General features: G+C 62.6%; 4 protein-coding genes and 1 long non-coding RNA gene across 14 annotated transcripts in view; 3 read left to right on the forward strand and 2 right to left on the reverse strand.

The window, feature by feature from the left end:
• Positions 1-27,993, reverse strand: part of PNKD (PNKD metallo-beta-lactamase domain containing) — a 552,090-nt gene that overhangs the window by 39,335 nt on the left and 484,762 nt on the right. The window contains exons 2-4 of one of the 4 annotated variants that reach the window (XM_070070211.2): positions 18,074-18,151; positions 17,149-17,302; positions 15,847-16,183 (exon numbers count right to left, since the gene is read on the reverse strand). In XM_070070211.2, coding sequence (XP_069926312.1) covers positions 15,991-16,183; positions 17,149-17,302; positions 18,074-18,140 — 414 coding nt within the window. In that variant the 5' untranslated portion in view covers positions 18,141-18,151 and the 3' untranslated portion in view covers positions 15,847-15,990. Of the gene's footprint in view, positions 1-15,846; positions 16,184-17,148; positions 17,303-18,073; positions 18,158-27,993 lie in introns of those variants that run through there. The other 3 variants (XM_089329892.1, XM_070070208.2, XM_070070210.2) reach the window with 3 other exon arrangements.
• TMBIM1 (transmembrane BAX inhibitor motif containing 1) lies at positions 973-15,186 on the forward strand. Of its 4 annotated transcripts, none has more exons than XM_089329895.1 (12): positions 973-3,140; positions 8,709-8,938; positions 10,012-10,112; positions 11,101-11,165; positions 11,259-11,312; positions 11,728-11,778; positions 12,188-12,227; positions 12,399-12,436; positions 12,594-12,681; positions 12,931-13,026; positions 13,680-13,733; positions 14,080-15,186. In XM_089329895.1, the coding sequence occupies exons 2-12, from the start codon at positions 8,746-8,748 to the stop codon at positions 14,224-14,226; spliced, it is 927 nt and encodes a 308-aa protein (XP_089186021.1). In that variant the 5' UTR covers positions 973-3,140; positions 8,709-8,745; the 3' UTR covers positions 14,227-15,186. The 4 variants fall into 4 exon arrangements, with proteins under 4 accessions (XP_089186021.1, XP_089186020.1, XP_008257351.1 ...); XM_089329894.1 differs by having other exon boundaries at positions 973-1,069; XM_008259129.5 differs by having other exon boundaries at positions 973-1,041.
• On the forward strand, positions 16,190-18,151 carry LOC149127281 (uncharacterized). The gene is made up of 2 exons (XR_016231903.1): positions 16,190-16,844; positions 17,694-18,151. It is a non-coding gene; the product is annotated as an uncharacterized LOC149127281 (long non-coding RNA).
• AAMP (angio associated migratory cell protein) lies at positions 18,539-23,130 on the forward strand. Of its 2 annotated transcripts, none has more exons than XM_008259128.5 (11): positions 18,539-18,710; positions 19,111-19,269; positions 20,231-20,350; positions 20,638-20,777; positions 21,005-21,149; positions 21,359-21,442; positions 21,553-21,668; positions 21,765-21,868; positions 21,956-22,046; positions 22,144-22,298; positions 22,695-23,130. In XM_008259128.5, the coding sequence occupies exons 1-11, from the start codon at positions 18,590-18,592 to the stop codon at positions 22,768-22,770; spliced, it is 1,311 nt and encodes a 436-aa protein (XP_008257350.2). In that variant the 5' UTR covers positions 18,539-18,589; the 3' UTR covers positions 22,771-23,130. The 2 variants fall into 2 exon arrangements, with proteins under 2 accessions (XP_008257350.2, XP_002712519.3); XM_002712473.6 differs by having other exon boundaries at positions 19,114-19,269.
• On the reverse strand, positions 22,830-26,151 carry GPBAR1 (G protein-coupled bile acid receptor 1). 3 transcript variants are annotated; one of them, XM_008258922.5, is made up of 2 exons: positions 25,952-26,151; positions 22,830-24,458 (listed from the first exon to the last, which is right to left on the reverse strand). In XM_008258922.5, exon 2 carries the CDS (start codon positions 24,411-24,413, stop codon positions 23,421-23,423), a length of 993 nt encoding a protein of 330 aa, XP_008257144.3. In that variant the 5' UTR covers positions 24,414-24,458; positions 25,952-26,151; the 3' UTR covers positions 22,830-23,420.

Raw genomic sequence — 27,993 nt, forward strand, 5'->3', positions numbered from 1 at the left:
TCCCAGGTCAGTCCGCGGGCTCCGCCCTCCTACATCTTGCTCTGTGGAAGAGCCGGGCTGGCCGTCGGAGACGATCAAGTCCAAGCGCCCAGGGATGGGTTTGGTACCAGCCGGTGTCCAGGCTGAGTTGCAGGACTGCCATCCTGTCCAGCTGTGCCTTGTTAAGACAATCCCTGCACATCCGACGAGGGAAAGTGTCAACAGGCTGTGGGAGCCGCCTGACGGTGGTGCTGATCTGAGGCTATTAGTGGGAGATAAACACTTTCAACACCACTGGCCTAGCAGAAAGAACGTGGACTTTGGAACCACACAGAGTTGGGCAAGCCCGCTGATGGTTTACTTCTGGGAACCCGTTTCCCCAGCTAAACGGCTTCATTCTTCACTGGGTGGCTACGAGGGCTGTGCCCTTGGGCGCGAAGCCCCCAGCCCAGTGTGGTGCACTAGCGTCTAACAGTGCAGGACCTCTGACACCTGCTGTTCTGGCTGAGCACAGCCATGTGGGGCATCAGGACATGTGAGGGGATCCCATAGCACTACATGGCTGGGAGGGACTGTGGCACAGGATTCTTGAGCCTGGGCTCAAGTCCCAGCTCCACATCCGATCAGCATCCTGTTGTCGCTTGCCTTTCAAATAAACAGACCCTTTGTTAACAAAATCATATATTACACTTTTGTTAAGTAAAAATAAAAGCATAAAACTTGCCACACACTATGCCCTGCTCTAGAAAACAAGTAAAATAGGCATTATCGGCAAAGCAAGACCAGAGCAAGCCCTTCCCCCCGCAGGGGCGGTGACAGACGTTATTTTCTTTCCTAACTTCACTGTTTTCTCAATTTCCAACAGCGTCCAGTATTCCCTTCAAATCGCGAAGGAACCACCCACCACTGTCAGCGCCCCCTAGCGGCGACCCGAGGCCCCGCCCCAGCGAGGGCCGGCGCGACGGGGCGGGGCGCGCAGCCCCAGCCCAGCCCAGCCCGGGTCGGCCCCAGCAGGACTCGCAACACCCGGAGCCCCAGAACGCACCGTCGGGAGCTGCGCAGGCACGTCTCGGGGTCCCTGTGGGCGGAGGTGGGGCGCGGGCCGGTGGGGATCGGGCAGGGCCCCGGGCCGGGGCCCCCAAACTTTCTCTGACCGCGGGGCCGGCCTGCTCCGGCCGAGGGAGCCGGCGCCAGAATGGGGCACTGTGGCCCTGGCCGTTGAAGTTTTCCCCTTGCCTGGGCCGGGCGGGCGTGGGCACCGGCCAGGTCAGCCTCGGGAGCCCAGCGGCGCGTTGTGGGCACCCGGAAGCGGGCCGGGGTCCGGGGGTGTCCTCGTGCCCCCGTCTTCCTGGCTCCAGCGGCTGGTCTGTCGCCAGGCGGGGCCAGCCCCAGGGAGGCCAGCTGTGAGTGGGATGAGGGCTGTCGTGGCCCTTCGCCTGGGGCCTGGCATAACCCCAGGTTGCCCTGGGAGCCCTGGAGCAGGTGCGGTGTTGACAGGTGAATGAGCATGGAAGTGGTGGGCGAGGGCGTCCCAGCTGGAAGTCGGGGGCAGTCTGGGGGGCGGCCGGGAAGTGGCCACCCCGGCCGGTTCTGCGTGCAGCCTGCCCCTCAGGCTGGTTCAGAAGCTTTGGGGCAGTACCCCTGAGTCAGAGTGAAAACAAGACCGGAATGGGGAAGAGGAAAGGGAAAGGGAAAGGCAGGGGGAGGATTCGGGAAGTTTTCCCCCTCTGAGGGAGAAGCAGAGAAAGCTCCCGGGAGGCGGGGCCCCGCCATTTCGTGTCCTGAGGGGTCTCCTCTCTTCTCACTCCCTTGTGGCTTCCATGGGGGACCTGGGGCTTGAGCCATGCGTCCTGGACACGTTGGAGTGGGGCGCTGGGAAGCAGGGGCCGAGCCCGGTGTCACAGAAGGGCCCTCAGGTGTCTGGTTCTCTGGGGCCCTGAAATATTCATCCCACAGCTGAGCTTTGGTTTCAAAGCTGGTGCCTTTGGCCTGGCCAGTGGTGGCAGGGTAGCCAGGCGCGGGCTGCTTTGTCTGGGGCAGTGGGGGAGCCGTACTCCTAGCCTCCTGCCTGCTCTCCCTGCCTCCCCAGCCCTGAGCTTGGGGAGTGGCGTGGCGACTGTGTCCTGGCTTTGATTGTCTTCCTGGGCCATGAACTCAGGGCCTCATTTGTAAAAATGGGCACGTCAGAGAGGTAATGAAGGGTTGTGTGCGGACCCTGATGTCATGAGCTAGGGTAATAGCCACCTTGGCTCGGCTTCCTGCCCTGGGAGCGAGGGCCTCAACACCTCCAATCCCCTTGGGCCTGGCGGAGCAAACACAAGCCCCAGCGAAGGGACACACACCCGTGGACACCCGGAGTGCAGGGCCGGAGAACGGACGCTCCGCCCGCTCCCTGGGCGAGGTGCTGACGGCGGGCCTAACCATGACCGGGCCTGCTGGATGGTCTGTTCGGAAGTGTACACCGAATGACCGTGGCAGTCTGTCGACCCTAAGATTCTGGAATATTCTAGGCCAACACCTGCGCCTTGTATTGAAGTAGAAGAGATGGCCAGGGGTTCCCAGGCCACAGCAGCAGGTCACCAGAGGGTGCTCAGTACATTGGTGGGGAAGGAAGGTAATGAGTCGTCCCCTTGTGTATAATGATCTGTGCTTTTCCCGTGACACGGAGGTGGTGTTAGGGGGTCCGCTTCCCGGTTCTGTGCCAGCTGAGATCTCTGTCTCTTGGCAGTGGCTCCCACCATGGAGGTTAGAGTGGCCGCTTTTGGGAAACACCCCTGCAGAGGATCCCGGTTCTGAGCTGGCCCTGAGGGAGAGGGGCATGGCTGGCGCTCCCAGTGACCCTGAGGAGCAGGCTGGGTTTGTGAAAAGCACAGTTTTGAGACAGGGCGAGTGGGGACATGAATTATTCTCAAGGTTGGGTCTATCTGTGAAACAGGTGCTTTGGGTCCGTCTCCCACGGGCTATTAATAGGTGTGCTTTGATAAAAGGCTTTCAGGCTTACAGAAGGTTGAAAGGACGCTGGGCCAGACGAAGCTGGGCAGGCTGGGTTAGTGCGGGACTTGTCTGAGGCTTAATAGGCCCTTGTGCCTTGTGAATTTCCAGGAAGGGGACTCCTCTCCCTGCCCTCATCCAGTGATGCCTTCTAGGAAGTGTCCGGCGAGGTGATTCTCTCTCTACTCTCTGGTTCCGGTAAAGCAGTCTCCTTCCCCCATGTGGGCTGAGACAGCGAAGGGAAGCTGGGGGCTGCCTGCCTGCATTCCCTCCGCTCGTTAAGGAGCCCAGGCCTCCTGACCTGCCCCGCACTCACTTTTCTCCAGTGTTAAACCGTTTCCCGCAGGCCCTGGGGTAAGTGAGCGCCAGGAGGCTGTAGGGTCCATGCTGGGGGCAGACTGGAGGCGAGGGAGTCAGGGCCACCCACAACATGCCATGCGCGTGTGCCTCTGCCTCCGCAGATGTACCCCCGACCAGCGGCCTCTCTGGGAGGCATGTCACTCTGCCCTGAGACTTTCTCTTCTTTAGGCTCTCCATTCACAATCAAAGGTTGGCAGGGGCTGACCATGTGGCTCAAGCCACCGCCTGGGACCCTCCCGTATCCCAGTGCCAGTTGCAGTCCCAGCTGCTCCACTTATGCTCCAGCTCCCTTCTGATGTGCCTAGGAAGGCAGCAGATGATGGCCCAAGAGCCTGGGCCCCTGCCACCCCCGTGGGAGACCAGCATGGAGTTCTTGGCTCCCGGCTTTGGCCTGGCCGAGACCTGGCTGTTGCAGCCATCTGGGGAGTGAACCAGCAGATGGAAGGGCTCTCTGTCTCTCCCTCTCTTTGTCACTCAAGCCTTTCAAGTGGATAAATAGGTCTTTTTAAAGAAAGAACCAGAGCTAAGCAGAGTGGGAGTGGACACTATCTTCCGGTTCAGGACGCTCGTCTTGCGGATGTGGAGACTGAGTCCAGAGGCGAGGAGGGGCCCGTCTGACTCACGCAGGCCCTGACCCAGGGTGCAGGCTTCACGTGGACTTTTCACTGGGAAGAGGAATCAACACCACACTCGCGAGCTCCCTGGCGTTTTGATCTTTCTGCTCTGGCTGCAGGCGGTTGGCCCACTCACTCAGGTGGCTGTGGGGGGATGGGGGCCAGGATACCTCCCTGCGAGGAGTAGGGCCACCTTAGTTGCTCCTGACCCAGGCTTAGTAAGTACCTTTCCACGCCTGCCACCTGCAGTGGTGTGCGGTGAGTTGTTAAGTCTCTGGCGTTCCTTCCTCTGCCTCACTTCCTGCCTGTGTGGAGGGTGTGGCGGGCTCTTCCAGCCCCTGCAGTGCCTTCCTCTCTCCTTATCTGCACTCCCAGGCTATCCTGACCACTGACATGCCCCGGGCTCCTGGGAGGCAGCCCTGGTGACACAGTTCTGCCCCCAGACACAAGGGCCACGCAGTGGGGGTGGGGAGAGGCCAGAGCCGGCTTTTTGTCTCTGGGGACCGTGGGTCCCAAGAGAGTGGGCCTGGCCAAAGAGGGGGGGTTGGGAGGGGTGCCGGGACCAGGGAGTCGGGGGAAGGCAGCAGTGGGCTGCAGTGGGCTGGCAGCTGACGCACCTGGGTGCCCTGGGTGCGGGAGTGGGTGTGTGTGCTTGCGTCTGCCTGAGTCCTCACAGTGGGCGGGGCCAGGAGGGAAGTTCCAAACCCATGACCAGGAAGGCCACTCCTGGGCCGCAGCGATCGCCTGGTCTCTCAGCTGACCACATGACTTCTAAAGTCCACTCCAACTCTGGGATTCTGCTTTTTAGACTCCCTTGGCCTGGCCAGGCCGATAGAAGTTGCTTCTGGGCCCCCTCGGTCCAGAACTAGGCCTGGGGATCTGCCCAGACACGCCTGGGTGTGTCTCTATCCCTCTGCCCTGTGGCTCTAGATTGGTGATTGGCTGGGGTGAGAGGGGTGGGGGGGTGGGGGAGGCAGACGAAGAGGAGGGAAGGAGACCTGGGCCTGCAGGGTGGGGCTTCCTGAGACGCACCCTCTGAGCCACTCTTTCCATTCTGCTCCAGGCAGCCCTTCCTGGCAGGGAGGAGGGGGGAGGGCAGGCTGCCGGGACCAGTCAGCTGCTCCTTTCTGTCCCTCCCTCCAAAGCACACGCCCTCTTCTTGTAACCCCAGGAGCTCAGGCCTCCTCACTGCAGATTCCAGGGTCTCAACCCTTCCTGTGGCCCTGGGAGAGGCCAAGCCTGGGCCTCCGTGGCCTGGGAGCAGGGTGTCTGCACTGAGCTGCCCCAGGGCCACACTGCTTCCCCAACTCTGTATCTAAAAACTCAGGCCAGCAGCCGGCCTGCTTTTTGGGCCCAGCCACTTGTGCTGCTGCCACGGCTGGGTCTCGGGTCCTGCGGGATAAAGGGGAGGCTCTGGTTCCCTCCTGGTGGGGGCTGAGTCCCTGAGAGGGAGGAGCAGGCTGAGATCTGCTCCGTGCCAGGATGGGGCAGAGTCTGGGCCTCAGGCCTGGTAAGGGGCAGAGGAATGTTCTGCTGATCCGGGCTACCTGCAGCCACAGGAGGCGCACTCCCGGGGCTGGCGCTTGTGCACGTGGAAGCTGAGTGCCTCCCGTATTTTAGGAAGATTCAGGCTTCCAGTGGGGAACCTTAAAGGACCTTTTTATTCCCTGGAGACTGAGCTCATGCAGCAGCTGCCAGTAGAACCCAGAATCCTGATTTCCATGCTTGGGGCACTGCCCGCCCCCCCATGCCTTTTGTTTGCCTTTGTTCCTGTAGACGCGGGGAGGAAATCTTTCCCCTGCTCCCCAGGCAGAGACGGGCCCCACACCTCACCCTAGCTGAGGCCTCGATGAGGTCAAAGTGGCCAGGGTCCTCCTGCAGGTTGGACAGGAGCCTCTGGGAGCTCCTGTGTCTGCCCGACACTCTCAGAGGTGAGTGTGGGCAGGCCGGCGGCTCCCGGCACTGGCACTCACACGAGGGGTCTCCTTGGGCCCAGGCGCTACAGCAGGCAGCAGGAGCTCACCCTGGTGTTGGACTGTCTGCTTGCCAAAGTGGAGGGTGGACTTGCCCTGGGGGAGCGTTTCCTTTCAGCTCTGACCTTATCAAGCGCTGTCCCCTTTCTCCTCATCTTCCTTCACAGGGTGGGGGGCCCACGATGGATGCCCCCACCTGCTGGTGAGCCCGAGGGGACCCAAGCTGGGAAGTCCCGGAAGACAGGGTGTACAAATGAGGGACTCAGAGCCTGGCTCAGGGATTAGTCTTGGAACCCAAGCCTCGACTTCATCACTCCCCAGCTAGGTGACGAGGCCCAGTGACTTCTTTCTTGTAAGCCTCCATTTCTCCACTCGGGAATGGGAGGAATCCTGCAGGGCTTCTGTAAGGGTCTAATGAGGCCACAACTGAAAGTAGTCAGCAGTGGTCAGGCAGCATTGGACCTGCTCGCTGTGCATTTTTCCACTTAACTCTACTGTTAGCATTAAACCCATTGTCCAGATAAAGAGACTGAGGCGTGGTGAGGTGAAGCGGTCAGAGGTGGTTTTTGGAGTGGACGGGCTGCTGGCTGAGGTCCCTGGCAGGCAGGTCTACCAGTGATTCCCTGACAGCAGGGCGTGGCGGAGGATGGGAGGAAGGGCATCTGTGAGTCAGGAGCCCACAGAGCTGGGCCAGAACCCTGGCGGCCCCTCCGAGGCCGGCCCTCACTGCCTGGGTCATGCTGTGCCCTGCGGCTGTGGCAGCCCCTCGGCCAGAAAAGGGACCTGTTTGCCCTGCTTGGCTGCGGGGAGGGGAGGTCAGCCGCTGGCAGGGCTGTGCTCCTCGCCTGAGCTCAGAGCTCATCTGCTCCCCCCCGCCCCACACTGCGTTCTGCACAGGTGCTCACGGAGGAGCTGCTGGGTCAGGAAATGGTGACATCATGGTTTGGTGGCACAGCTGGGGCTCCTGACCACAGGGCCCTTCCTGCTGGTGCCTGTGGGCTGTGTCCCGCCAGCCATCTGCATACTGCACCCCATGGACCTGGGTGTTGGATGGTGGCAGTAGCACTGGACACCCCACTCCCAAGGTGACCTCCCTGTAACCCCCACCCTAAACTGGATGCCATTCTTTTTGTGGAGTCAAGAGGGTGCTTCTGAAGGGGGCGGGAAGAAGGGCGCAGGTGGAAGAAGCCTCTTGCCCTAGGGAGGGTCCTTTCCCTCTTTGCTTTGCTTTTTTGTTCTAGCCCATTAAGGGAACTCATGATGCCAGTACACGGTCATTTTCCTGCCCCTATGAGCCCCAGACATCTGAGCCAGGCCTGCACTCTGTGTTATAAACCCCAGCACTCCTGCTGGGCCCTTCGCTGCCCTCCTGTACCCACATTGCTGTGGGGTCCCACTGCACCTGCCCTCACCATCAGAAAGGCCTTCCTTCCTTCCTACCTGACGCCTACGTGCTCTGCTTCTGCCCTGTCCACATCGGGGACACGAGCACAGCTTTCTCTCGGAGCAGCCCATTGAGCCCTGGCCTGTTATTCGATCTGCGGCCATCCTAAGAGAGGAGATGAGACAGCCCTTTATCTGGTCCCTGAGCTGCCCACGGTGCCCTAAAAAGAGAGCCAGGTTCTGAGGCTGTCTGCTGACTTGGATCTGGGGGGGTGTGTCCTCTGGGGTATGCACTAGGGAGGGGAGGCGTCTACCAGGGACACAGGGACCTCCCTAGCTCTTCCCAGGCCCTGAGGGCACTTCCAGGGCAGAGGAGGCAGTGAGAGCTCGTGGGGGGGGGGGGAGCGCGCGCAGCAGCTCCGGCCTGGTCGTGGTGGTGGTGGGGGTGCTCCGGCCTGGTCCTGCTGCTAACCAGCTAGCTCTGAAGCTGCAGGTCACGCCTGTCCTCATCAGAAGGAGCATCTGGGGCCGTGGGGCCCTGAGCCCCCCCAGCTCTGTTTCCAGGGTCCCCTCTGCCTGGTTCCTCGGCCCTCCCCAGCCGTGGGGCTCTCCCTGCTGTGCAGAAGGTACTGGATCTTCCGCCCTGACACCACAGCCCTTTCCTCCCTCCTGAGGGGGAGACAGGGAGAAAGCACAGCGATGCGAGACCCTGGGTTTGACACAGGAGTCTCCAGGGCTCCTGCGCTCACCATCCACTCTGACAAGGCCAGGGATGACAGCAGCATGGCCGCAGGCTGCCCCGAGCCTAGCTGACGTGCCACAGCTGTGACCTGACGGAGCCAGAAAGGCCTGTGTCCGGCCTGCCCCGTGTACAGTGCCCCAAGCACGCGGCCCAGGCCTCCCAGGCGTCCCCTGGGCCGCCGGCCCCTTCCTTCTGCCACTGCGGCCGGCTTGTTTTCCTCCTCCTCTCTGAGCCCTGGCTCCGCGCCAGCTCTGGCTCGCAGGCCTGGCGTCCCTGCCAGCTGCTGCAGGCGCTGGGCTGACCCCTTAAAGGGTCCCGGCTGGCCCTGTGACTCACCCGCAGGCTCTGCAGGTCATCAGCCTCGTCGCTGGTTCTGCCATGGAGCCACCGACATGGCAGGGGTTCCAGGCTGCCTGTGCCTCGTCTCTCCCTCCACCGGGGCTCAGTGGCTCCTCTGGGCACCTGACTAATCCCTGGTCCCTGCTCTCCTATGGCCAGGAAGCTGCACGGGAGAGAGAGCCTGGGGGAAGGTGGCTGTGGGCAGCGAATGACACGTGGTGATCTACGGAGCAGAGGGTCTTGGCTCCATGGCTGGGCAGGGCGGTAGGGTGGCTGAGCCAGCCGCGGCCTGGCCCTTGTACTCATGACTGCTTCTCTCCGTTTCAGGTCTCAGAGCTGAGGTTCCCTCAGGCCCTGAGTGGCCATGTCCAACCCCAGTGCCCCCCCTCCGTATGAGGACCGCAACCCCCTGTACCCCGGCCCTCCGCCTGTTGGGGGCTATGGACAGCCGTCAGTCCTGCCGGGTGGGTACCCCGCCTACCCGCAGCCAGGCTACGGTCACCCTGCTGGCTACCCGCAGCCTATGCCCCCCATCCATCCGATGCCTATGAACTACGGTGAGTCCTGCCGGGTCGGAGGGAAGCCACTGGGAGGGGCGGCACGAGGGGTGGGCGGAGCGGCCTCCTCTGCCTCCTTCTGCTCTCCCCCTCCCCCTCCCACCCCCTCTGCATCTCCCCTGTGTGGCTCTCTCCTTTGTCTCCTGTCCTTGCTACCTCCTGACCCGACCTTTGCCCTCAGCACCTGGCGTCCCCCGTCACTCACTGGCTCCTACACTCAGCAAGGAGACTGAGTCCCCTGGTCCCAGACAAGAATGCACACACCAGAGGAGGTGGCAGGGAAAAGCCTTGCAATTGGTCACCTAAGGGGACCCTTTCTCTTCCCAGCAAGGCTGCCACCCACCCAGACTCCGTGCCTTCTTGGGAAGTGCCTTGTAGGCCAAAGCACTTTAAAAAAAAATATCCTTCGTGCTAAACCCCAAGCACTCATCCTTTAAGGTCCAGTCTGATTGTTGCAAACATCAGAAGTCTGGTAAACCTCACGGCAGGCAAATGCGGCATCGGGTCAGAAATGAGAGGCAACGAGAACGTAGTGAGATGCTTTTCCTGGGGGGCTCGCCCCTGGGTTTCAAAGTGGTTTCCAGAAAGGCATTCAAGGACTACCCGAGGCCCCAGGAGCAAGCGCAGGGCCACTGTCACCCAGACACGTGTGTGCGGTACTCCCACATTCATGGCTGCCCATGCCTCTGACACGCCTGCTGCCTATGACACCTGCTGTGGCGCGCCGTCCCCACCCGCCTCCCCTCCATACACGCGCACTGTGCTCTCCTCCTTTTCTCTGGCCTCCCTCCCTGAGCGCCCTGCTGTGACACAGGCAGCCCCACTCCTGCCTGGCTTCCTCACCAGATTGTGGCATGCGCTGGGCACGCAGGAGCCCCCCGCAGATGCACACGGCGGGAATGGCACACACCTCAGCCCCTAGGGCGGGGCCTGGCTTGGGAGAGGTTTCTGCCTCTCTCTCTGGCTTTCTCGGCTGGTCCTACCTGAGCCTTTGTTTGAGAGTGTCAGGGAGGCTTTGGGACTGAGGCTGCAGCTCCCAGGCCCTCAGGTGGTCACGTGTGATCTGCCCCCAGGCCCAGGCCACAGCTACGAGGGCGAGGAGAGAGCAGTGAGTGACAGCTTCGGGCCTGGAGAGTGGGATGACCGGAAGGTCAGGCACAGCTTCATCAGAAAGGTGAGCTCTGGGCTGCAAGGGGCCCTCAGGCTGGGGGGGGGAAAGGGGGCACAGGCTCCTGGACTCGCAGCGTCCTGAATATAAGAAGGGTCTTCACAAATTTCCGAGGGGCCTGCACTGTGGCTCAGGTCTGGCTGCCGCTCGCCACGCTGGTACCCCGTGTAGGAGTGCCGGTGGGGTCCCAGCTGCTTCCTACTAACACATCTGGAAAGGCAGCAGATGATGGCCCAGTTACCTGCGGAGATCCTGGCTTCTGGCTTTGGCCTGACTGTAGCATCTGGGGAGTGAACCAGAAGACAGAAGCTGTCTCCCTCCTTCTCTGTTGCTTTGCCTTTAAATAAATACATTCTCTTAAAAAATGTTCATGGAAAATGCATGTAGTGAAGAAACTATGCATGGATTTCAAAAATGTTCTGCACCAACATGAACTTAGCCTGGTGCAGTTTTGAAGTCCCTTGCGCCCTGGCCTGGAGCCCTGCCTGCTCCTCTGACCCTTGTTTCCCTTCTTCCATCTGTTCCTCTCTCCCTTGACCTTGCTGTGGGAGGGAGATTCAGTCTGGGGACATCTCCGGGGTGGCTCTGCCCACGCATCCTGCTGTCGCGGGCCATTGCTTCCCATTAGACCACAGGCGCCGGGGGGTCAATACGGTCACACTGGCTTGAACCCGCCTTTCCCAGGTCACATGTGCACAGCACCCTGCTCAGCCCAGACAGGCACAGCACGTGTCACTCTGGAGCGCCTGCGTGCAGAGCCACACGCAGCAGCGCAGCAGCGGCCAGGCAGGGCGAGTCAGGAGTAATGGGAGGCGGGCGGGGGCCTGGGGCAGGAGTCACAGGAGGCCCGGCAGGTGCCCAGAGCAGGCGAGTGCACCTCTGTCAGGGCAGCTCCATCAAAAGGGAAAGCGGCCCCCTCCCATCACGGGTCCCGTGGTCTCTGGGCTGGCTGCTGCTGCCTGGGGAGAAGCCCACCCTGCTGTCTGTGTTGTAGGTCTACACCATCATCTCCGTGCAGCTGCTCATCACCGTGGCCATCATCGCCATCTTCACCTTTGTGTGAGTCTCTAGCCTGGCTGGCCCACTCTCGCCTGCTCTGGGCACCTGCGGGCCTCCTCTGACTCTTCTCTCTCCCCCTGCCCCGCTGCACAGGGAACCGGTTGGCAAGTTTGTGCGGAAAAACGTGGCTGTGTACTACGTGTCCTAGTGAGTGTGGGCTGCCCTCTGCAGGGGTCACGGGGAGTCCTGAGCCAGCTCTGGCGGCTTCTGGCTGTGCTCAGGGCAGGGGAGTGTGGGCGCTGGGTGCCCAGAGGAGGAAGCAGAATCACAGAGCGGGGGTGGGGGCCCTGGAGGCAACAGTAGACCATGCAGTCCCCTTCTGCACCGGTCTGCTGCGGCCTCCCTCAGCCTCCCTTGAGGCCCAAGCGCCTGTTTCAGAGCCGCTTAGCGCCCTGCCTGGCCAAAACCTTTCCCGTGCTCCCTACTGAGCGGCTTGCTTGCAGACCTCCAGGGGCCGTCTGGGCCCCAGCGCTGTGGGCTGCCGAGTGCCACCAGGCTGGGCTGGGAGGGGCCTGCGGGTGGCTCTGACCTGCAGACGACGTCCCCATCTCTGTCTCCCCAGTGCTGTCTTCATCGTCACTTACCTGACCCTTGCCTGCTGCCAGGGTCCCAGGTGAGTCCCAGACTCAGAGAATGAGAAGGGATGGCTGGGGGTGGCACAGGGGCCAAGTATTTTGGAAAGAAAGGGATTGCTTATAGCAGCTGAATGGAGACTTGGAAGAAATGATGATAAGGGTGGCGCTGGTGGCGGCAGCTATGGTTCCTGCAAGTACATGGTACTGCGTGTGTGGCGGGGGGACCCTCTAGCTGTCAGTCTCACAGGGACCCTGCACGGTATGGAGCTTTTCAGCTGCAGTCACGCAGGTAGTCAGGGAGAGCTGCTCAGGCCCATCCCCTGGCACCTGTCCCCGTGCGGGGCACCCGAGCAGGGACAAAGACTTCAGCGGCCTCCCCTCCCTGGGGTGGGGGCCTGCTCCTCCCTGGCTGGGCCCAGACACCCACAGCGTTTGTCCTTCCCTCAGACGCCGCTTCCCATGGAACATCATCCTGCTGACCCTCTTTGTGAGTCTGTGGGGCCCTTGCTGGGGAAGGACGTCCCGCCCGTGTCCCCCACCTCACCCCGACTGGCCACTCTTAGTGTCACCTGCGGCTGCTGTCACACCTCCCCTGCCCCGGGCGCCAGGGCACTTGCATTCTGCCTGAGCATCTCCCTCTTGTCTCTCTTTCTCTTAGACGTTTGCTATGGGCTTCATGACGGGCACCATTTCCAGGTACGTCAGGGACAACCCATGATGCTCCTGGGAAGGCTGTGTCACGGGGCAGTGGGCGGGTCCTGGCTGCCAGTCACCTGCACGGGTCGGGTCTGGCCAGGATCCTTGGAGAAGGACTGTGAAGTTATTCATACTCTTGTCACTCCTTCCCCCCAAGTATGTATCAGACCAAGGCTGTCATCCTCGCCATGATCATCACTGCCGTGGTGTCCATTTCGGTCACCATCTTCTGCTTTCAGACCAAGGTGAGGCCACGGAGGCCCTGCAGGGCCACTGCACCCTCCTGCTCATGCACACCTGGCCCCCTGGGCTTCGCACTGGAGTAGGCCCCTCCACAGCAGGGATTTCCTTCAGAGACCTGTCGGCACCTGCATAACGGCTTCCTGTGTCCCCTAGGAGGCGACACTAGGGTCCCCTGGCAGGGTGGGGCCTGCCTGGCTGGGCTGCGAGCCGTGATGGTCATCTGAGAGGTGTTCCTTCTCCCTTCCTGGCAGGTGGACTTCACGTCATGCACAGGCCTCTTCTGTGTCCTGGGCATCGTGCTCATGGTGACTGGCATTGTCACCGGCATCGTGCTGTACTTCAAATACGTGAGTGTCCCGGGGGAGCAGTGGTCACAAACCCTGTGCTCGCAGACTCTGTGCGGCAGGGTGCAGGCTCTGCCTTCTGGAACCTTCTGACTGGCTGACAGCACTGATGGGGAGAGCCCATCCTTTTGGGTTAGGGTATATAGAACCCCTCCTTGGGGACACAGCACCCGGAGCCTCTGAGAGACCACGCAGTTCCTACAGGAAGTAGTGGAGCAGATCTGAAGCTGAGACCAGCCTCTTGGGGCAGACTGGGAGAGGAACTGCAGGTGAAAGGAGGACCGCTCTGCTGAGGCTGGCCACAGACAGGAAGGCCACGGTGCTGGGGGAGGAGGAGCTCTTACCCAGCGCATGCCGGGTCTGCCTCTCCAGAATGATTGCCCGGCTGCCTTCTTTGGCCCAGGGGTATCGTGGACACTCATGTACCTTGAACTGTGGTTCTAGATGGCCACTGTGGGATGGCGTCTGCTTTCTCTGCCAATCTTATCACCGTTCTTCCTTGTTCCCAGGACCTAGAAAAGCGGCTCCTTTCAGGGAGAACCAGCTTCCTGGCTCCTCCTACGCTGAGGCCTGCCCGCGGGTGGGGGGCTGACCCTAAGGGCCCGCCCCCTCACGTGTTACCAAGCTTCCTAATGCTGCCTGTCCCCTCCGCCTAGATTTACTGGCTGCACATGGTCTACGCTGCTTTGGGGGCCATTTGTTTCACCCTGGTGAGTATGTCCCTGCCCCTCCTCCCCCGCAGGAGGCAGAGGCAGGGGGTGGAGAGGAGGAACTGAGAGTGGAGCAAGAATTTCAGCTGCGTGGGAGGCAGGGGGAGCCCATGGCTGGTCTCTCCCCCCACCCCCCCAGCATCACAAGGCCCCCCTGACTTTCCGGGGCTGCCTGCTAGCTTGTGTTCACACTGCGGGCTCCTAGAACGCTCTGCAGGCCAGGTTACAGATGACGTGTGCGTCTCCTTGTCTGGGCGGCGAGCCCCTGGCTGCTGGTGAATGTGTCCCCTGAGCACCCTGCATGCCTAGGCTGCCAGGTTCTCACAGGGCCTCCCTGTCGCCGCAGTTCCTGGCTTACGACACGCAGCTGGTCCTGGGCAACAGGAAGCACACCATCAGCCCCGAAGACTACATCACAGGCGCCCTGCAGATCTACACGGACATCATCTACATCTTCACCTTCGTGCTGCAGCTGATGGGGGACCGCAACTGACGGAGCCCACCTGCCCCCACCTGAGCCTGGGCTCCGGCCCCTGGCCCCTCTCCTGCCCCTGTTTCCGTCCTGTCCCGGCTGTGGCTGTGTAGGTGCCTGGTGGGGCTGGAGGAGCTAGGGACTGACTCTTGTCCTGGGTGGGCACGGTGTTTCCTCCCTCCCCCGGCACAGGGCACTGTACTCTTCCTAACAACGAGGGTTGGAGGGCAGGCGAGAAGGTGGAAGTGGTCCCTTCCCCCTCTGCTGCAGGCTTCTAGGCCAGGGAGCCAGAGCTTTGGCTGCAGTACCCTGAGCGAGTAGGCCGTTAGTCTGTACTCCACTGCCTTGGCACTTCTTAGCTTAGGAAGCTTGATGAGATGGTGCCTAAGGAGCCGCCTGAGTGACAGGCACAGCTTGTTTGGGTTAGTGGTGGGGAGGAAGCAGACAGCGAGCAAAGTAAGTACAGAGGCCAGAGCAGAGCAGCGGCGACCCCAGACTCCTCCTGGCGTGTGCCCAGGGTGAGGAGAGCAGGCGTCTGCAGCCAGCGGCTCTCCATTCTCCGAGGCTTCCGACCCCCGGTGCTTCCGCGATCTCCGCTCAGGCCACCGGGAGCAGCAGCTGGGGTGCTCCGGAAGGTCATGACGTGACCAGGTCAGAACCAGGCTGAACTGAGACTGGGGCGGGGGCCACGAAGCTGCCGTGGGGTGCTGTGCCCTGTCTGAGGTCCTGAGGCTCGGTGCTCTTCCCTCTGCTAACCCAGGAAGGGCCCTACGAGGAGGGCGACGTCCTCTCTAACTCCTGCTGGGGGACTCCCCCACGCCCACGCCTCCAGCCAGCCGCTGCTTTCTCTAACGCCAGTGCCTCCAGTGGGAAAGGGGGGCCCAAGGATAATTAGGACTTCTCCATTAAGTACTTGACCCTACGACTATCACACAGAGGGACACAACTAGAGACGTAATAAAGTTTTATGTTCAGAAGTTACACCCGGGGTGGCCCTGGCTTCCTTCACCTGAAGACGCTGGCTCTGGGAGTGGAGGGTCTGGCTCTGCCCGAGGCACCTGCTTCCGACCTCTGTGTTCTGCCTGGGTCTCTCCCACAACCAAATTCGCTTTACCACAGCCCTTCCGGGGGACGGCTGTGGTGGGCTGTTAAGGTGGAGTGCAAACCCGCAGCCTGGAGGGAACCTCAGGGCCGTAAGGCTCGGCTCCCTCCGCGTCACGGGCCCTCTCAGCTGCTCTCCTCCCCACAAAGCTGTGCGGGCACGTGTGGTGTGCTGACGGGGGCGGGATGGACCGTGCTTAGGTTCAGAAGCCCTGTCTTAGAAATCACCAGCCCACCTCGCTCAGAGGAAACTGAGGCCCAGAGAGCTGTCCTGACTCAGCCAAGGTGCTTGCTTGTCTCCACGCCCTGAATGCCTTCTTGAGTCTCCTGACTGTTTGTCTCAAGGCTGCGTGGAACCCCACCCTCCTGGCCGGCAGCTTGAGGGCTTGGTCCCCAGGGTGGGAGCCCTGGCTTGTTGCACTTAATCCCAGGGCTGCCTCGCTGCCAGCCGGGCACACTGAGCTCTTGGGTGAGGGAGCGGAGTAACCAGCCCCACCCTCGGCCCCTCCCCTCCCGAGAGAGTCACAAACCCAGGCCTGGTTCCTTTCCACTCACTTTATTTGCCTTTGGCTGCCTCCCAGGTGGGGCTGGCAGCAGCCTGGGCTTCAGGCGCCCTCTGGCGGACCTCAGAGGCAACGCAGGACCTGGCAGTCAATTCAGTCTAGGGGAGAGGGGCGGGGCTCCTCAGGTCTGCACCGGGGACCCAGCTTCGGGGGCCCGGGCGTGCTGGGAGGAGGCCCTGAACCTCTGGCTCTCATACTCGCCCGTGTTGGACGCCCGCATGTTCTGCCGAGCCTTCATCTGCTTCAAACGGTCCTTGTCCACTTCCCGCTTGGTGAGGATGAAGAGGAGGATACCACAGGGGAAGCCGATGGCCCTAGGGTGGGGAGATGTGCACGGGGTTGGGGCGGGGGCCGAGCCGGAGCAGCGGAGCGGGGATCGCTACAGCTTCATGGGTTCACGAATGCTGCGATACCTCTTGTGTCTGCTGTCCTCTGCGTGGGGAGCCAGAGGGACCCACGCGAGTCAGACCCTGCACTGCCCTGCGGCAAACCCCACCACAGCTCTGCGCCGCTTCCTGGCCAAGTTCACTGTCCTGGGCCAGTGCCTGGGTCTCTGCCCACCTGCTGCCTGTTTCCCCCAGAGCCCCAGCCCTCACGCCTGCCACAGTGCCCGTGCGTGGTTCTCTGGCCAGCCCAGCCTGCTTCCCTCTCCACGTCTTCCACATCCTCTCCCTGACTGCCCCCTCCATCCGAGAGGCACTGGGTGTGGAGCAAAGAGCACCGAGTCACGAGACCTGCTGAGAAGCCCAGCTCTGAGCCTCAGTTGCCCCCTCTGTGAAACGGGCCCGTGACACTGCGGAAGGCCTAAGCCTTACGTGCTAAAGTCCCGGCACACCTCAGGTGCTGGGAGAGAACAGCCCCTTCCTCTTTAATGCTCGTCGATGACAGGCGTTAAGGTCAGGGTCAGAGCCATCCAGCAATGCACAGAACACCTCTCAGCTACCGCACAGTGAACAGAGCCTCCGTGAAGCTCAGGTAACTCCTTATCGGAACTTGGGCCGCACCCGAGTCTGCAAAGGGAGAATCGGCCGGGGACCCAAATCTGCATCGGGGCAGCTCAGCCGACTCCACAGAGTCCACTGCCCCCCACCCCCCACCCCGGTCCACATCCTTTGCCACGTGCCCTGCCCCACTCCTCCCAGGTCCCAGCGCTGGAACCCAGCAGTCTGTTTCCACAACTTGGGATTCAGCTCATCAGCTGAAACTCGAACAGGCTTCTGGGTGCTGCCCGCCCCTGGACAGCACTCCCCCGCGGTGGGCGCAGGGGCAGGTCACTCACCAGGCCAGTCCCACAGCTTTCATGGGGTTCTTGCCCCTCTTTCTGGGGATGTACTCCAGCTCAGCCTCGTCCTTGCACTCCGGGGAGCTCTGGCTTTGCAGGGCTCTGCTCCTGTTCTGGGCAGCCTTGTTAGCTGTGGCTCCTGCGAGAATCCCTGTGGACGGACGGAGGTCGGGAAGGTGGGTCAGCGGGTGAGGAGAAAGCAAGGGGCGGGGGTGGGGTACGGCAGGGGAGGAGTGGTTGAGATCTGAGGAAGGGGAGTGACCACAGTCCGCAGGAACGAGTGCTAGGCGCATCCAAGGGGAACTGGGAAAATCGCCACTGAGGTGGCACCTTTGGAAGCCACTTCCACGTCACTGCGGGCTCGTCACCCCGGTGCCGGGAGAGCAGGCTTCGCCGTTCATCTCAGACGGCGGGATGGGAGAGACCGCAGTGGGGCTCACGCGAGACTCAAGGAGGAAATCCGGGGAAAGGTTTCAACACTGCGGAACGTTAGCCCTGGAAGCGAGCTGCAGGGGACCCTGCTGCATCCCCTCATTTTACAGGAGAAACGGACGCCCTGGAGACCGGCTGCTTCGCCCAAGGTCAAACTGCTAAATATCCGGGGCTAGAACCCAAGCCTCCAGGAGCCCAGGGCTCTTCCCTCTGCACTGCGGTGAGTGTGAGACACCTGGAGCGCGGGAGTCTACAAGGCTTCCTCGGGGCTCCCTCGCAGCAAGACCCCAGCGGTGTCATGTAAGCCGAAGGCAGGGGGATGGACTGAGTGACCTCCACAGAGCATCTCTTCTCCCCCAGACTCTAAGGTCCTGCAGAGAGGTGTGGGCAGGATTCCACAGCCCTGACCTGCCGCCACGTCGGGCGGGATGTGAAGGAAAAGGGATTTCCTGCGGCCCTTCCCTCCCCGGGGTCCCTCTCCTCTCCTTACCCCGAAGGACGCGGGCGTTCCTCGCCCCCCGGCCCTTCAGCGCCGTAGCCGCTACCACCGCCGCCATGTTCAAGTCCCACCCCCCCTTCACCGCGCTCCCCGCCGGGAATTGTAGTTTGCGTAAGGGGCCTCCCCCGCGCCTTCCGTCTCGCCTACAGACCAGAAACTACACATCCCAGAAGCTCGAGGAGCGAACCAGGGAGAACTACTATTCCCAGGAGGCTCCGGGGGCGCGCACGCTCGCTTGTTTCCCTCCTGTCGGGGGCGGAGTCAGAGAGGGCGGAGTTTGGGTTTTCTCCGCCACGCCCCGGCCCCTTCTCCCAACCCTACCCTATGATTGGTGGGCCAGCCAGCCAACTCCAGCCGCTACTGGTGGAGCGGCCGTCGCTCTTCCTGCTGGGGCGTTGCCTTCGCCTACTTCCTCCCGGGAGGAGGGGCTCGAGTTCCGCGTCGTCGCGCAGAGCTGACTCTGGGAGGCGTTTGGGCCCAGAGAAGTGGATCGGCCGCTTGCTCCGCATGGAGTCCGAATCGGAGAGCGGGGCTGCCGCTGACACCCCTCCGCTGGAGACCCTAAGCTTCCATGGTGATGAAGAGATTATCGAGGTGGTAGAACTGGATCCTGGTCCGCCGGACCCTGGTGAGAACCGCCACTCCGCAGGCCGTGGGACAGGAGGCGCTCACCCCTGGCCTCCGACCCCAGCTTCCCCACTCCTCTCCCTGCCCTGCGGGTCATTCCTGCCGACATCCCGCTGCCTGCCTCCTCGCGCACCCCCCGACTTAGTTCTCAGGCCTGGCCGGGGTGGGGGTTCCCTGACGCCTCCCCTGGCCCTTCCCCTCACACACCCCCTTCCCATCATGCCCTCGGGTTGCTTTCCCACTCGGTCGCCGGCCAGCCCCTGGTCCTCAGACGTCGCCCCCGGTTCTGCACGCCCCCTCCACGCTGCGCTTCTCAGCAGTCCGTGACCCCCGCCGTACCCCTGGGCCGCCCGAGCCGCCCCAGCCTCAGGCCTCCCCGTCCTCTTCCCTTCTCCCCAAAGCAGATGACCTGGCCCAGGAGATGGAAGATGTGGACTTTGAGGAGGAGGAAGAGGAGGAAGAGGGCAACGAGGAGGGCTGGGTGCTGGAGCCCCAGGAGGGGGTGGTCGGCAGCATGGAGGGCCCGGACGACAGCGAGGTCACCTTTGCGCTGCACTCAGGTAGCCCCCGAGGAGGGCTTTTGAGTGTTTGCGGCTGCCGGGGTCAGACCTTAGGGGACACGGAAGTGGGCAGGGACGCGCAGGTGTGGGTTGGAGTCATGGCCCAGTGGACGTGCGTGGTCCTTACAGGTGTCTCTTCCCCGGTTTAAATCCTGCTGCTGCTGCTTAACCAGTTTACTACCTTTATTGATCTTTCTGGGTCTGAGTTTTCATTAAAAGAAAAAAAAAAAGAAGGCAGTTGGCCTAACGGTTCAGAGGCTGCTTGGGGCACCCACGTCCCGAATCCGAGTGCCTGGGCTGAGTCCTGGCTCCATTCCTCACTCCAGCTTCTGCTGCGCAGCCCGGGAGGCAGCAGGTGGTGGCCCAAGCGGTGGGGTCCCTGCCTCCCACCTGGGAGACCCAGACTGAGTTCCTGGCTCCTGGCTTCCGGCTGGCCTAGCCCTGGCCATTTTGGCCATCTGAGGAGATGGGAGTTCTCTTCTATCGCTCTGCCTCTCAGAGTAATTAAAAGGAAAGAAAAATTGAAGTTATCTCTAATAAAAATAGTCAGTGTCAGTTAGAAGTCATTTATCCCCCAAAACTTAGCTTTTGAGCTACCTGATATCGTCTCATGGAATGCCAGCTCTTAGTAAGAAGCCAGAAACATGATGGCTTCCCCGCTCTGTTGGTGCTCAGCCCGGTGGCCTCCCACGCTAAGAACTAACCCTGCACGGGTCCCACCTTGCACATGGCACACGGCCCCCCGCTCTGGCCGGCTGGTGAGGGGAGCAGCACCTAGGGCAGGGCACCTTTCCTAACAAGCTGATGCTCGGATTGGACGAGAACTTGGATGCACCTGTCACTTCCGGAGGGAGGATGTGTTGGGGGGGCGGGGAACAGGGTGGGTTTCCTGAGGTTTTGAAGGACAGGACCCTAGGTGACAGCACTGTCCCCTTCCTCCTGGAACTCATTCTCGGCACAGCATCCGTGTTCTGTGTGAGCCTGGATCCCAAGACCAACACGTTGGCCGTGACGGGGGGCGAAGACGACAAGGCGTTTGTATGGCGGCTCAGCGACGGGGAGCTGCTGTTTGAGTGCGCAGGTGAGGGGCCGGGCTGGCGCCCTCTTGTGTTACGCCGGCTCTGCAGTGGGCACAGAGCAGGGAGACCCTCAGTGTCCGAGGCCGTGCGGGGGCCTGAGGAGCTGCACTGGCAGAGGAGGCCCATGCTCCGCTGGTTGGGTGGGGGGCCAGCAGCGTTTCTCCTGGGGAGCCCTGGGGCAGCAGTGAGTTCGGTCACCTGTCTTGCTCCTCTAGCTGAGCCTTGGCGGGGGCCAGGCACCTGGGTGCGGTGCCCCCAGCACGAGGTCCCCCATTTTCCTCTCTTGCAGGCCACAAAGACTCGGTGACTTGTGCTGGTTTCAGCCATGACTCTACCCTCGTGGCCACAGGCGACATGAGTGGCCTCTTGAAAGTGTGGCAGGTGGACACCAAGGAAGAGGTCTGGTCCTTTGAAGCAGGAGACCTGGAGGTGAGACGCTCAGAGTGGGATTTGCTGGGGGGTGAGGGGTTTGGGAGGGGCAAGAGGCTGGGGGGCCGGCCAGGCCCGAGGTGCAGCAAGGATGTCTCTGCCTGTTACCGGGCAACCCCCCCCCCCCCCCCGCAGCAGGGACACTTTGGGTGGGGCTCCTGGGACAGAGTCCAAGGTGGAAGGGGGTGAGGGGCCTCGCCACAGACCCTCCCTCTCTCTCTGCCCAGTGGATGGAGTGGCACCCCCGGGCCCCTGTCCTCCTCGCGGGCACGGCTGACGGCAACACCTGGATGTGGAAGGTCCCCAGCGGGGACTGCAAGACCTTCCAGGGCCCCAACTGCCCCGCCACCTGCGGCCGAGTCCTCCCCGACGGTGAGAGCCGCTGCCTGCGTCCCCTTGCCCCTGTGTGGAGGTGGGGTCTGCGTGGTGCCCCTCCCCACTCTGAGGCTCCAGGGCGGACGGCAGCTCCTCCCTGCCCTGACTCCCTGGGCGGGGTCTGCACCCTCACTGTCTTCCCCTCCCCCTGGCCTGCCCCATCTGGGCTCACCGCGGTCGGCTGTGTATGTGCCCGTGGCCTTCAGGGAAGAGAGCCGTGGTGGGCTATGAAGATGGCACCATCAGGATCTGGGACCTGAAGCAGGGCAGCCCCATCCACGTACTGAAAGGTACCAGCGGGGCCGCGGGTGTTACCTGGGCCGTGGCTGGGAGGGCGCTGAGAAGCGGGGGGCGGGACTCACAGGACGAAGTCTGACCCGCCTCCCCTGCTCCGTCCTAGGGACTGAGGGTCACCAGGGCCCTCTGACCTGTGTGGCCACCAATCAGGATGGCAGCCTGATCCTGACCGGCTCTGTGGACTGCCAGGCCAAGTTGGTCAGTGCCACCACTGGCAAGGTGAGGGCGCCTGGAGCCTTCGCCCTGAGCTCTTGGCCCTGCCTCGTCCCCTCCACCCTCCCCCAGGCCTCGCTCACCCTCTCCTCTCACGGACAGGTGGTGGGCGTCTTCAGACCTGAGACCGTGGCCTCTCAGCCCAGCCTGGGGGAGGGGGAGGAGAGCGAGTCCAACTCGGTGGAGTCCCTGGGCTTCTGCAGCGTGTGAGTGTGAACGGGGACAGAGGCACTGGGGGCGGGGCCTGCGCTGATGGCCCGGCGTGAGCCTTCCTGATGCCCTCTCTTGCCCAGGATGCCCCTGGCCGCGGTTGGCTACCTGGACGGGACCTTGGCCATCTATGACCTGTCCACACAGACCCTCAGGCACCAGTGTCAGCACCAGGTAGGGCAGTTGGAGCTGGGTTCCCCGTGGGTGCCTCTGCCCCAGCCCCGGCTCCTGCAGGGCCCTTGTCTGCGGCTGACCCGCACCCTTGGGGCAGTCGGGTATCGTGCAGCTGCTGTGGGAGGCGGGCACCGCCGTGGTGTACACCTGCAGCCTGGACGGCATCGTGCGCCTCTGGGACGCCCGGACCGGCCGCCTGCTCACCGATTACCGGGGCCACGCAGCTGAGATCCTGGACTTCGCCCTCAGCAAGTAAGAGAGGTGGACGTGGGCCACAGCCTCTGTGCTAGCTGCTGTAGCACGCTGGGGACGCGGGGTCGCTCCTTGGGGTGTTGGAGGGGCTCCCGATGGGAAGCCTGGGGCACAGCAGCGCTGGGAAGGCTGACGGTTCGAGCCCCACCCCCATGGGTGCCCGGGCCCTCCCCACCCTCGCATGTCAGTCACAGGGCCGGGGTGTGGGGGGTGCTGAGACAGGCGGCTCCCACGCCTGGGCCTCTCCTCCCCGGGCCCCTTGCTGGAGGTGTGGCTGCATCAGTGCAGCCCCAGGTGTTGGGGGACCGGGAGGAGCCCACCCAGGCCCCGGGATGGGGGCTTGAGGCCGGACTCTGGGTCCCCCAGCCCCTTCAGCCCCGTGCTTTCTGTCCACAGAGATGCCTCCCTGGTGGTGACCACGTCGGGAGACCACAAAGCGAAAGTATTTTGTGTCCAGAGGCCTGACCGCTAACGGCTGCAGCTTCTGGCTTCGTGTCACCAGCAGGGGTGGCAGGTGCGGAGGGCAGCGGCGAGGGCCTGGGACTGCTTCCCGGCCCCTCGGGCTGGCCTGCCCCTCTGTCCCCTCCTTCCCTCTAGACCCCACCCCGGGCACCCCCTCGCCTGGCACAGACCCAGCGGCCCTGGGCGTGTGGGGGCGGCCTCTTTCTCTCACGCGTTTGCTGGTGTGAGGCACGGGTGCGTGTTTGTATGCGGGGGGTTGGGGGAGGTGTTGGAGGTTCCCGTTCTTTCCCCCCCCCGAGGCTGGGGGTGGAAAGGAGGAAGAGATACTAGCTACAGATTTTAAAAATGTAAATAAAATATACTTCCCAGAGGCGGCGTCTGTGGAGTTTGGGGTGGTGGGGCGTGCGGAGGAAGTGGTAAAGGCCACGGCGGGGTGAGGCGGCCTGGAACCCGCTCCCGCGTGCACGGAGCGGGAATCTCCCTCGGTGCGCGCTCGTCTCCAGGTTCTTTCCGTGACTCGGCCACGTGCCCCTCCCTCCCTGCCACAGGGAATGAGGTCATGGCCAGCAGAGCCGGCGGGTGGCGTCGGAGAAGTGGGCACTAGCAGCGAGGGGCTTGGTGGCCAAGCTGGTGCTTCTGGTGGGAGGCGGCAGAGGCCCCTCAGTTCAAGTCCACGTCCACGCTGCTTTGGCTGCTGGTGTGGTAGGCAGTGCTGGGGCCAGGGCTAGCCTGGGAGCCTCTCCCCCGCAGCCCCCGCAGCCACCTCCGGGCGGCCGCCCTCCAGGGCGCTGTGTAGCGGTGATCACCCAGCCCCATGGCCACGGGCACGGCCGCCGCGCTGGCACTGCCCAGGGAGAGGAGAGACAGCAGAGTTCCGGGCCCTAGAGGTGGGCGCTGCTCATAGGCCAGGACCGACAGGAACAGCGTGGCCACATAGGGCCCCCAGCACAGCCCAAAGAGCAGCGTGGCTCCAGCCTGCGCCCGCGCCTGCCTCCAGGTAAGGGCCCGGGCCAGGGCGGAGGGCGCGTCGCGGCACACGGCCCGCTCCAGCCGGCGGATGTCCTGCAGCTGGCGGTGGGCGGCCAGCAGCACGTGAGCCGAGAGAAGGGCCGCGGCCCCCACGGCCGGCAGCAGGAGCCCGTAGACTTCGAGGTAGAGGTAGGGCGCTGGGAAGACGGTCTGGGAGCTGCAGTTGGCCTCAGGGCCCCAGTGGTTCCAGCCCAGGGCCGGCAGGCTGGCAAAGAGCAGGGGGCCGGTCCAGGTGAGGAGCAGGGCCAGCCGGATGCTCCCCGGAGGCTGGAGTGGCCGCAGCACCGCCACATAGCGCTCCCCGTGCACCAGCAGGAGGTTGGCGAGCAGGGAGAGGAAGGAGAAGTTGGGAGCCAAGTAGACGAGCAGGCAGGACCAATAGCCCCGGTGGCTCTGGCTCCAGAGCCCTGGCAGAGTGGGCAGTGCCAGCCCCGTAAGCAGCCCGGCCAGCAACAGGCTCAGGAAGAAGCAGCCGGCCGGTGGGCTGCGAAGGCGGCGGTCGCAGGCGATGCCCAGCGCCAGGAGCAGGTTGGCTGCGATGATGAGGCTCGCCAGGGCCAGTGACAGCTCCAGGGCGCCCCTGGGGATGGGGCCAGGCACCTCCCCGGTGCTGTTGGGTGTCATCTCAGGCCTTGGGATGGCAGAGGCCTGGAGCAGCGGCTGGCGTGCCTGGGTGAAGGATGGAGACACGTCCAGAGTTAGGCGGGGGCTGCAGCTCCCTGGCCTGGTGGGCTCTGCATTGCCCAAGGTGCTGGCCCATGCCCTGTAGCCCTATCCCGTGTGCTGGTCCACACACACAGATGTTTTTTCAACAGCGGCCAGAGGGAATGTGCATCAAATACCCTATTTTGGGTCTTTTAGAAAAACTGGGTCTGGCAGCATGCACACATTCTCTAAGCTGAGCGGTGGCGGCTGTCTCTGGGTGGGGGCAGCTCACCCCGGTCCCCAGCAGGCCAACTTTGCCCGTTTCTGCTTGGGACAGTGGTGTTTAGACTACAAGGTCAGCCCGGCCAGCCCCAAAGCGCTATGTGCATCCCCGCCTCCCTGTGGCAAAGTTGCCATGAGAGCTGAGAGAGGACAGGGCCGGCTGGGGTGGAGCGATCCAGCCAGCCTTCAAGAGAGCCTCTCCCCTGGGCCAGGTGTGGGGCACAGTGGGGTGTCCTGTCCCCTGCACCCCTCCCCCATCCACCCTTGTAAAGCTGGTCACAGCTCAGTGAGCAGGCTTCCAGGTCGGACTTCCAGCCCATAAACTCGACTCGGCTGTGCCCCACCAGCAACAGCCTTTCCTGGGAGCTGGGGAGGAGAGGGAGGGCAGCGGGAGGGGACGCTTGGTGGTGAGCGTGGAGATGCCAGCTGGTGTCTCGGAGAGAACCCCCCCCCCAACCTGGGGGCTGTGCCTGAACCCCGAGGACGGGAGGGAGGAGCTGGTGGCTCCTCTGTCGTGTGGTCCTTGCCCTCTGTCCCTGTCCTGCTTCTCCCTCGGCTCCCTGGTCTGGCGCCTCTGCGTTCCCGTTGCCACCACCGCATTCTGGGAACAGAGGGAGGGGGTCCTGGGTCCTGTGGGATCTCCTGCTCCTGTCAGTAGGGGAGCACCTGCTGTTGCTGGGATTAAAGTCCACGGGGAAAGGATCCCGGCTCCCCCGGCTCCGCCGCTGCTCCTCAGGTCAGAGCAGCAGGGCCCGGGCCCCCAGAGGTGCGCCCTTTCCTTCCAAGGGCCCTGAGCTGCTGCGCCCTCCCCTGCCCTCGCCTGTTTCCTCTTCTTCAGCCGCCCCCAGCATTCTTCGCGTGGGACAGCTTTCCTTCTGCGGCTCCCCGGGTTTCTGTTTCTCTTCCTCCCTGCACCGTCAACTTTATTAAACCCTGTGAGGCCCAGGGGCCATCACCCCAAACCTGGGCTGAGCTGGAGCTCCCGGCCCTACCCCAGAGCGGGGGCCCCACACCTCACCTCCATCTCCACCTCCCCCGGGCAGCAGGAAAGGCAGGGATCAGTTGCTCTCCCACTCCAGGTGTGGCTGCCCCGAGGGGGTTGTCAGCGCCAGCTGCCCACCCTGAAGGCCTGCGGGCTTGGGTCATGCAGGGGCTTCTACAGGATCTGGGTTGAGGTCTACAGCTGTGGTCCAGGGGGTGGGTCCAGGGGTCTGGGGATGGGAGTGACTACTCACATGGCTGTCGGGGACAGGTGGTGCGCGCTCAGCCTGGGCCTTCCTCGCAGTGTCAGGGAGTCACTGCATCTGGCCCTGCAGGGCTTCAGACCATGTCTGGTGTCCTGGCTGGCCAGCGTGTGGTGCCTCTGCTCTGTGGGGACGGCAGGGGCCAGGCCAGCCTGCCTCGGCTCCCAGAGGGGCGGAGGAGCTAAGGCTGGTGGGGCTTAGCCCTGGCTCCGCCCCTGGGGGGGTGGGACCTCGCACATCCCGAGTTGCTGCAACTGGGAGGCCTCTTCCCTCGCCCCAGTGGCCCCTCCTTGTGCTGGGCCCCCCCTTCCCCAGCACTGGTCACATGGTGCCAACCAGGTGGTGGTCCCTGTACGGTGGGTTGCCCCAGCTTGGAGCCCTGTCGCCTGCTGTTGCCCAGCTTTAGTGAGACAGGCGTTAGTTCATGCATAATGATCTGGTCTGCTCCTCCTGTTTCCAGCCTTAGCTAATATATTTACATTTATGAGCCTTAAGCCCCTGGAGTGGCCCGCTGACAGCACATCAGCTCTGTGCTCCTGCCACCTGCTGAGGGGAGTGTGTGGCACCCTGGATGCTGGTCAGTGATGGCGGCAGTGGAGGGCAGGGGGTGTGTTGGGGCCTTAGCATCCGCCCTTCATCTCACCCCGTGGTGGGGGAAAGCCTATGGGGCAAGCCTTACTTCCCCAAATTGGAGGTCCCTCCACACTTTTCTCAACTACTTTCTGAGGTCAAGTTCTGGGCTGTGAGGTACAAATGGCTCTGGGGATGTGGCTTTAAGCAATCCACTGCTGGGCCTCAGTCTTCCCGCCACCTGGCCCTGTAAAATGGGTGTCAGACCATCTCTCAGGATGGCTGTGGGAAGCACCTTGGCTCGCATACAGAACAGCACACACCTGGTGCTTGGCACTTGGTCAGCAAGTGCCTCGTCCATGGCGGTTAGGGCCCACGAGCCAGCACTGCCATCAGTTAGCTGGGATCCTGTTTTTTAAACCATGTGACTTGGGCAAATGACTAGTTTTCTTGTCTGTTTCCTGATCTATAAAATGGGGCTCACAACTGTATTCAACTATTGTGAGATTTAACGAGATGTGTGATCAGAATGTGGCCCACAAACACTCGGTGAGCTATTAACATTAGCATTTCCGCTCTTGTCTGCACCTGTGCCCTGCACTTCAGAACGCCTCTGAGGACTTCTGGCACAGTGGGCTAAGCTGCTGCTTGAGACGTCTGCACCCCATATCAGAGGGCCTGGGTTCAAGTCCCAGCTACTCCCCTTCCAACCCAGCTTCCTGTTAATGCACCCGGGAGGCGGCAGACTATGCCACAAGTGCTTGGGTTTGGGAGGCCCAAAGGCAGCTCCAGGGTCCTAACTTTGGCCCGGCCCAGCCCTGGTTATTGCAGGCATTTGGAGAGTGAACCATTGGATGGAAGACTTCTGTCTCTTGCCCTTTCAACATTAAAACAAACACAAAACCTCAAAAAAATCCAAAAATCTCCACAAAGGAGCCGGTGTGGTGGTGCAGCAGGTTAAGCTGCTGTCTGTGAGGCCAGCATCCCATGTGGCAGTGCCCTGGCTGCTTCACGTCTGCTCCAGCTCCCTGCTAATACACCTGGGAAAGAGTGGAATGGGCCCCTGCACCTGCGTGGGAGACCCAGATGGAGTTCCAGGGTCCTGGATCCAGCCTGGTCCAGCCCCAGTCATCATGACCATTGAGATCTCCCCCTCTCTCCCTCTGCCTTTCAAATACATAATTAAAACAAAGAAAAAAACCCCAACAAACCCTGCGATGAGAAAGGCACATAGGGAGCCTAGGAGCAGTGCTGGAGACCGACACTTCTGCTCTGCAGGGAGGGAAGTGGGTTCAGGCTGTGAGAGGCAGGTTTGCGGCATGGAAGCCCAAGGCACGGTGCCCTGGTTCCCACCTCTGTCAAGCGCGGCTTTAGGATGAGGGGAGGGGCCCAGCTACCCACAACCTTCAGGCTGGAAGCAGGAGGGAAGCGGCTGGACCTGCAGGTGAGACCTGACACTTCCT

This window comes from Oryctolagus cuniculus, chromosome 3, assembly GCF_051225735.1.
Source record: "Oryctolagus cuniculus isolate XC-2025 breed Fujian yellow rabbit chromosome 3, ASM5122573v1, whole genome shotgun sequence".
In the NCBI taxonomy this organism is placed as follows: Eukaryota; Metazoa; Chordata; class Mammalia; order Lagomorpha; family Leporidae; genus Oryctolagus; species Oryctolagus cuniculus.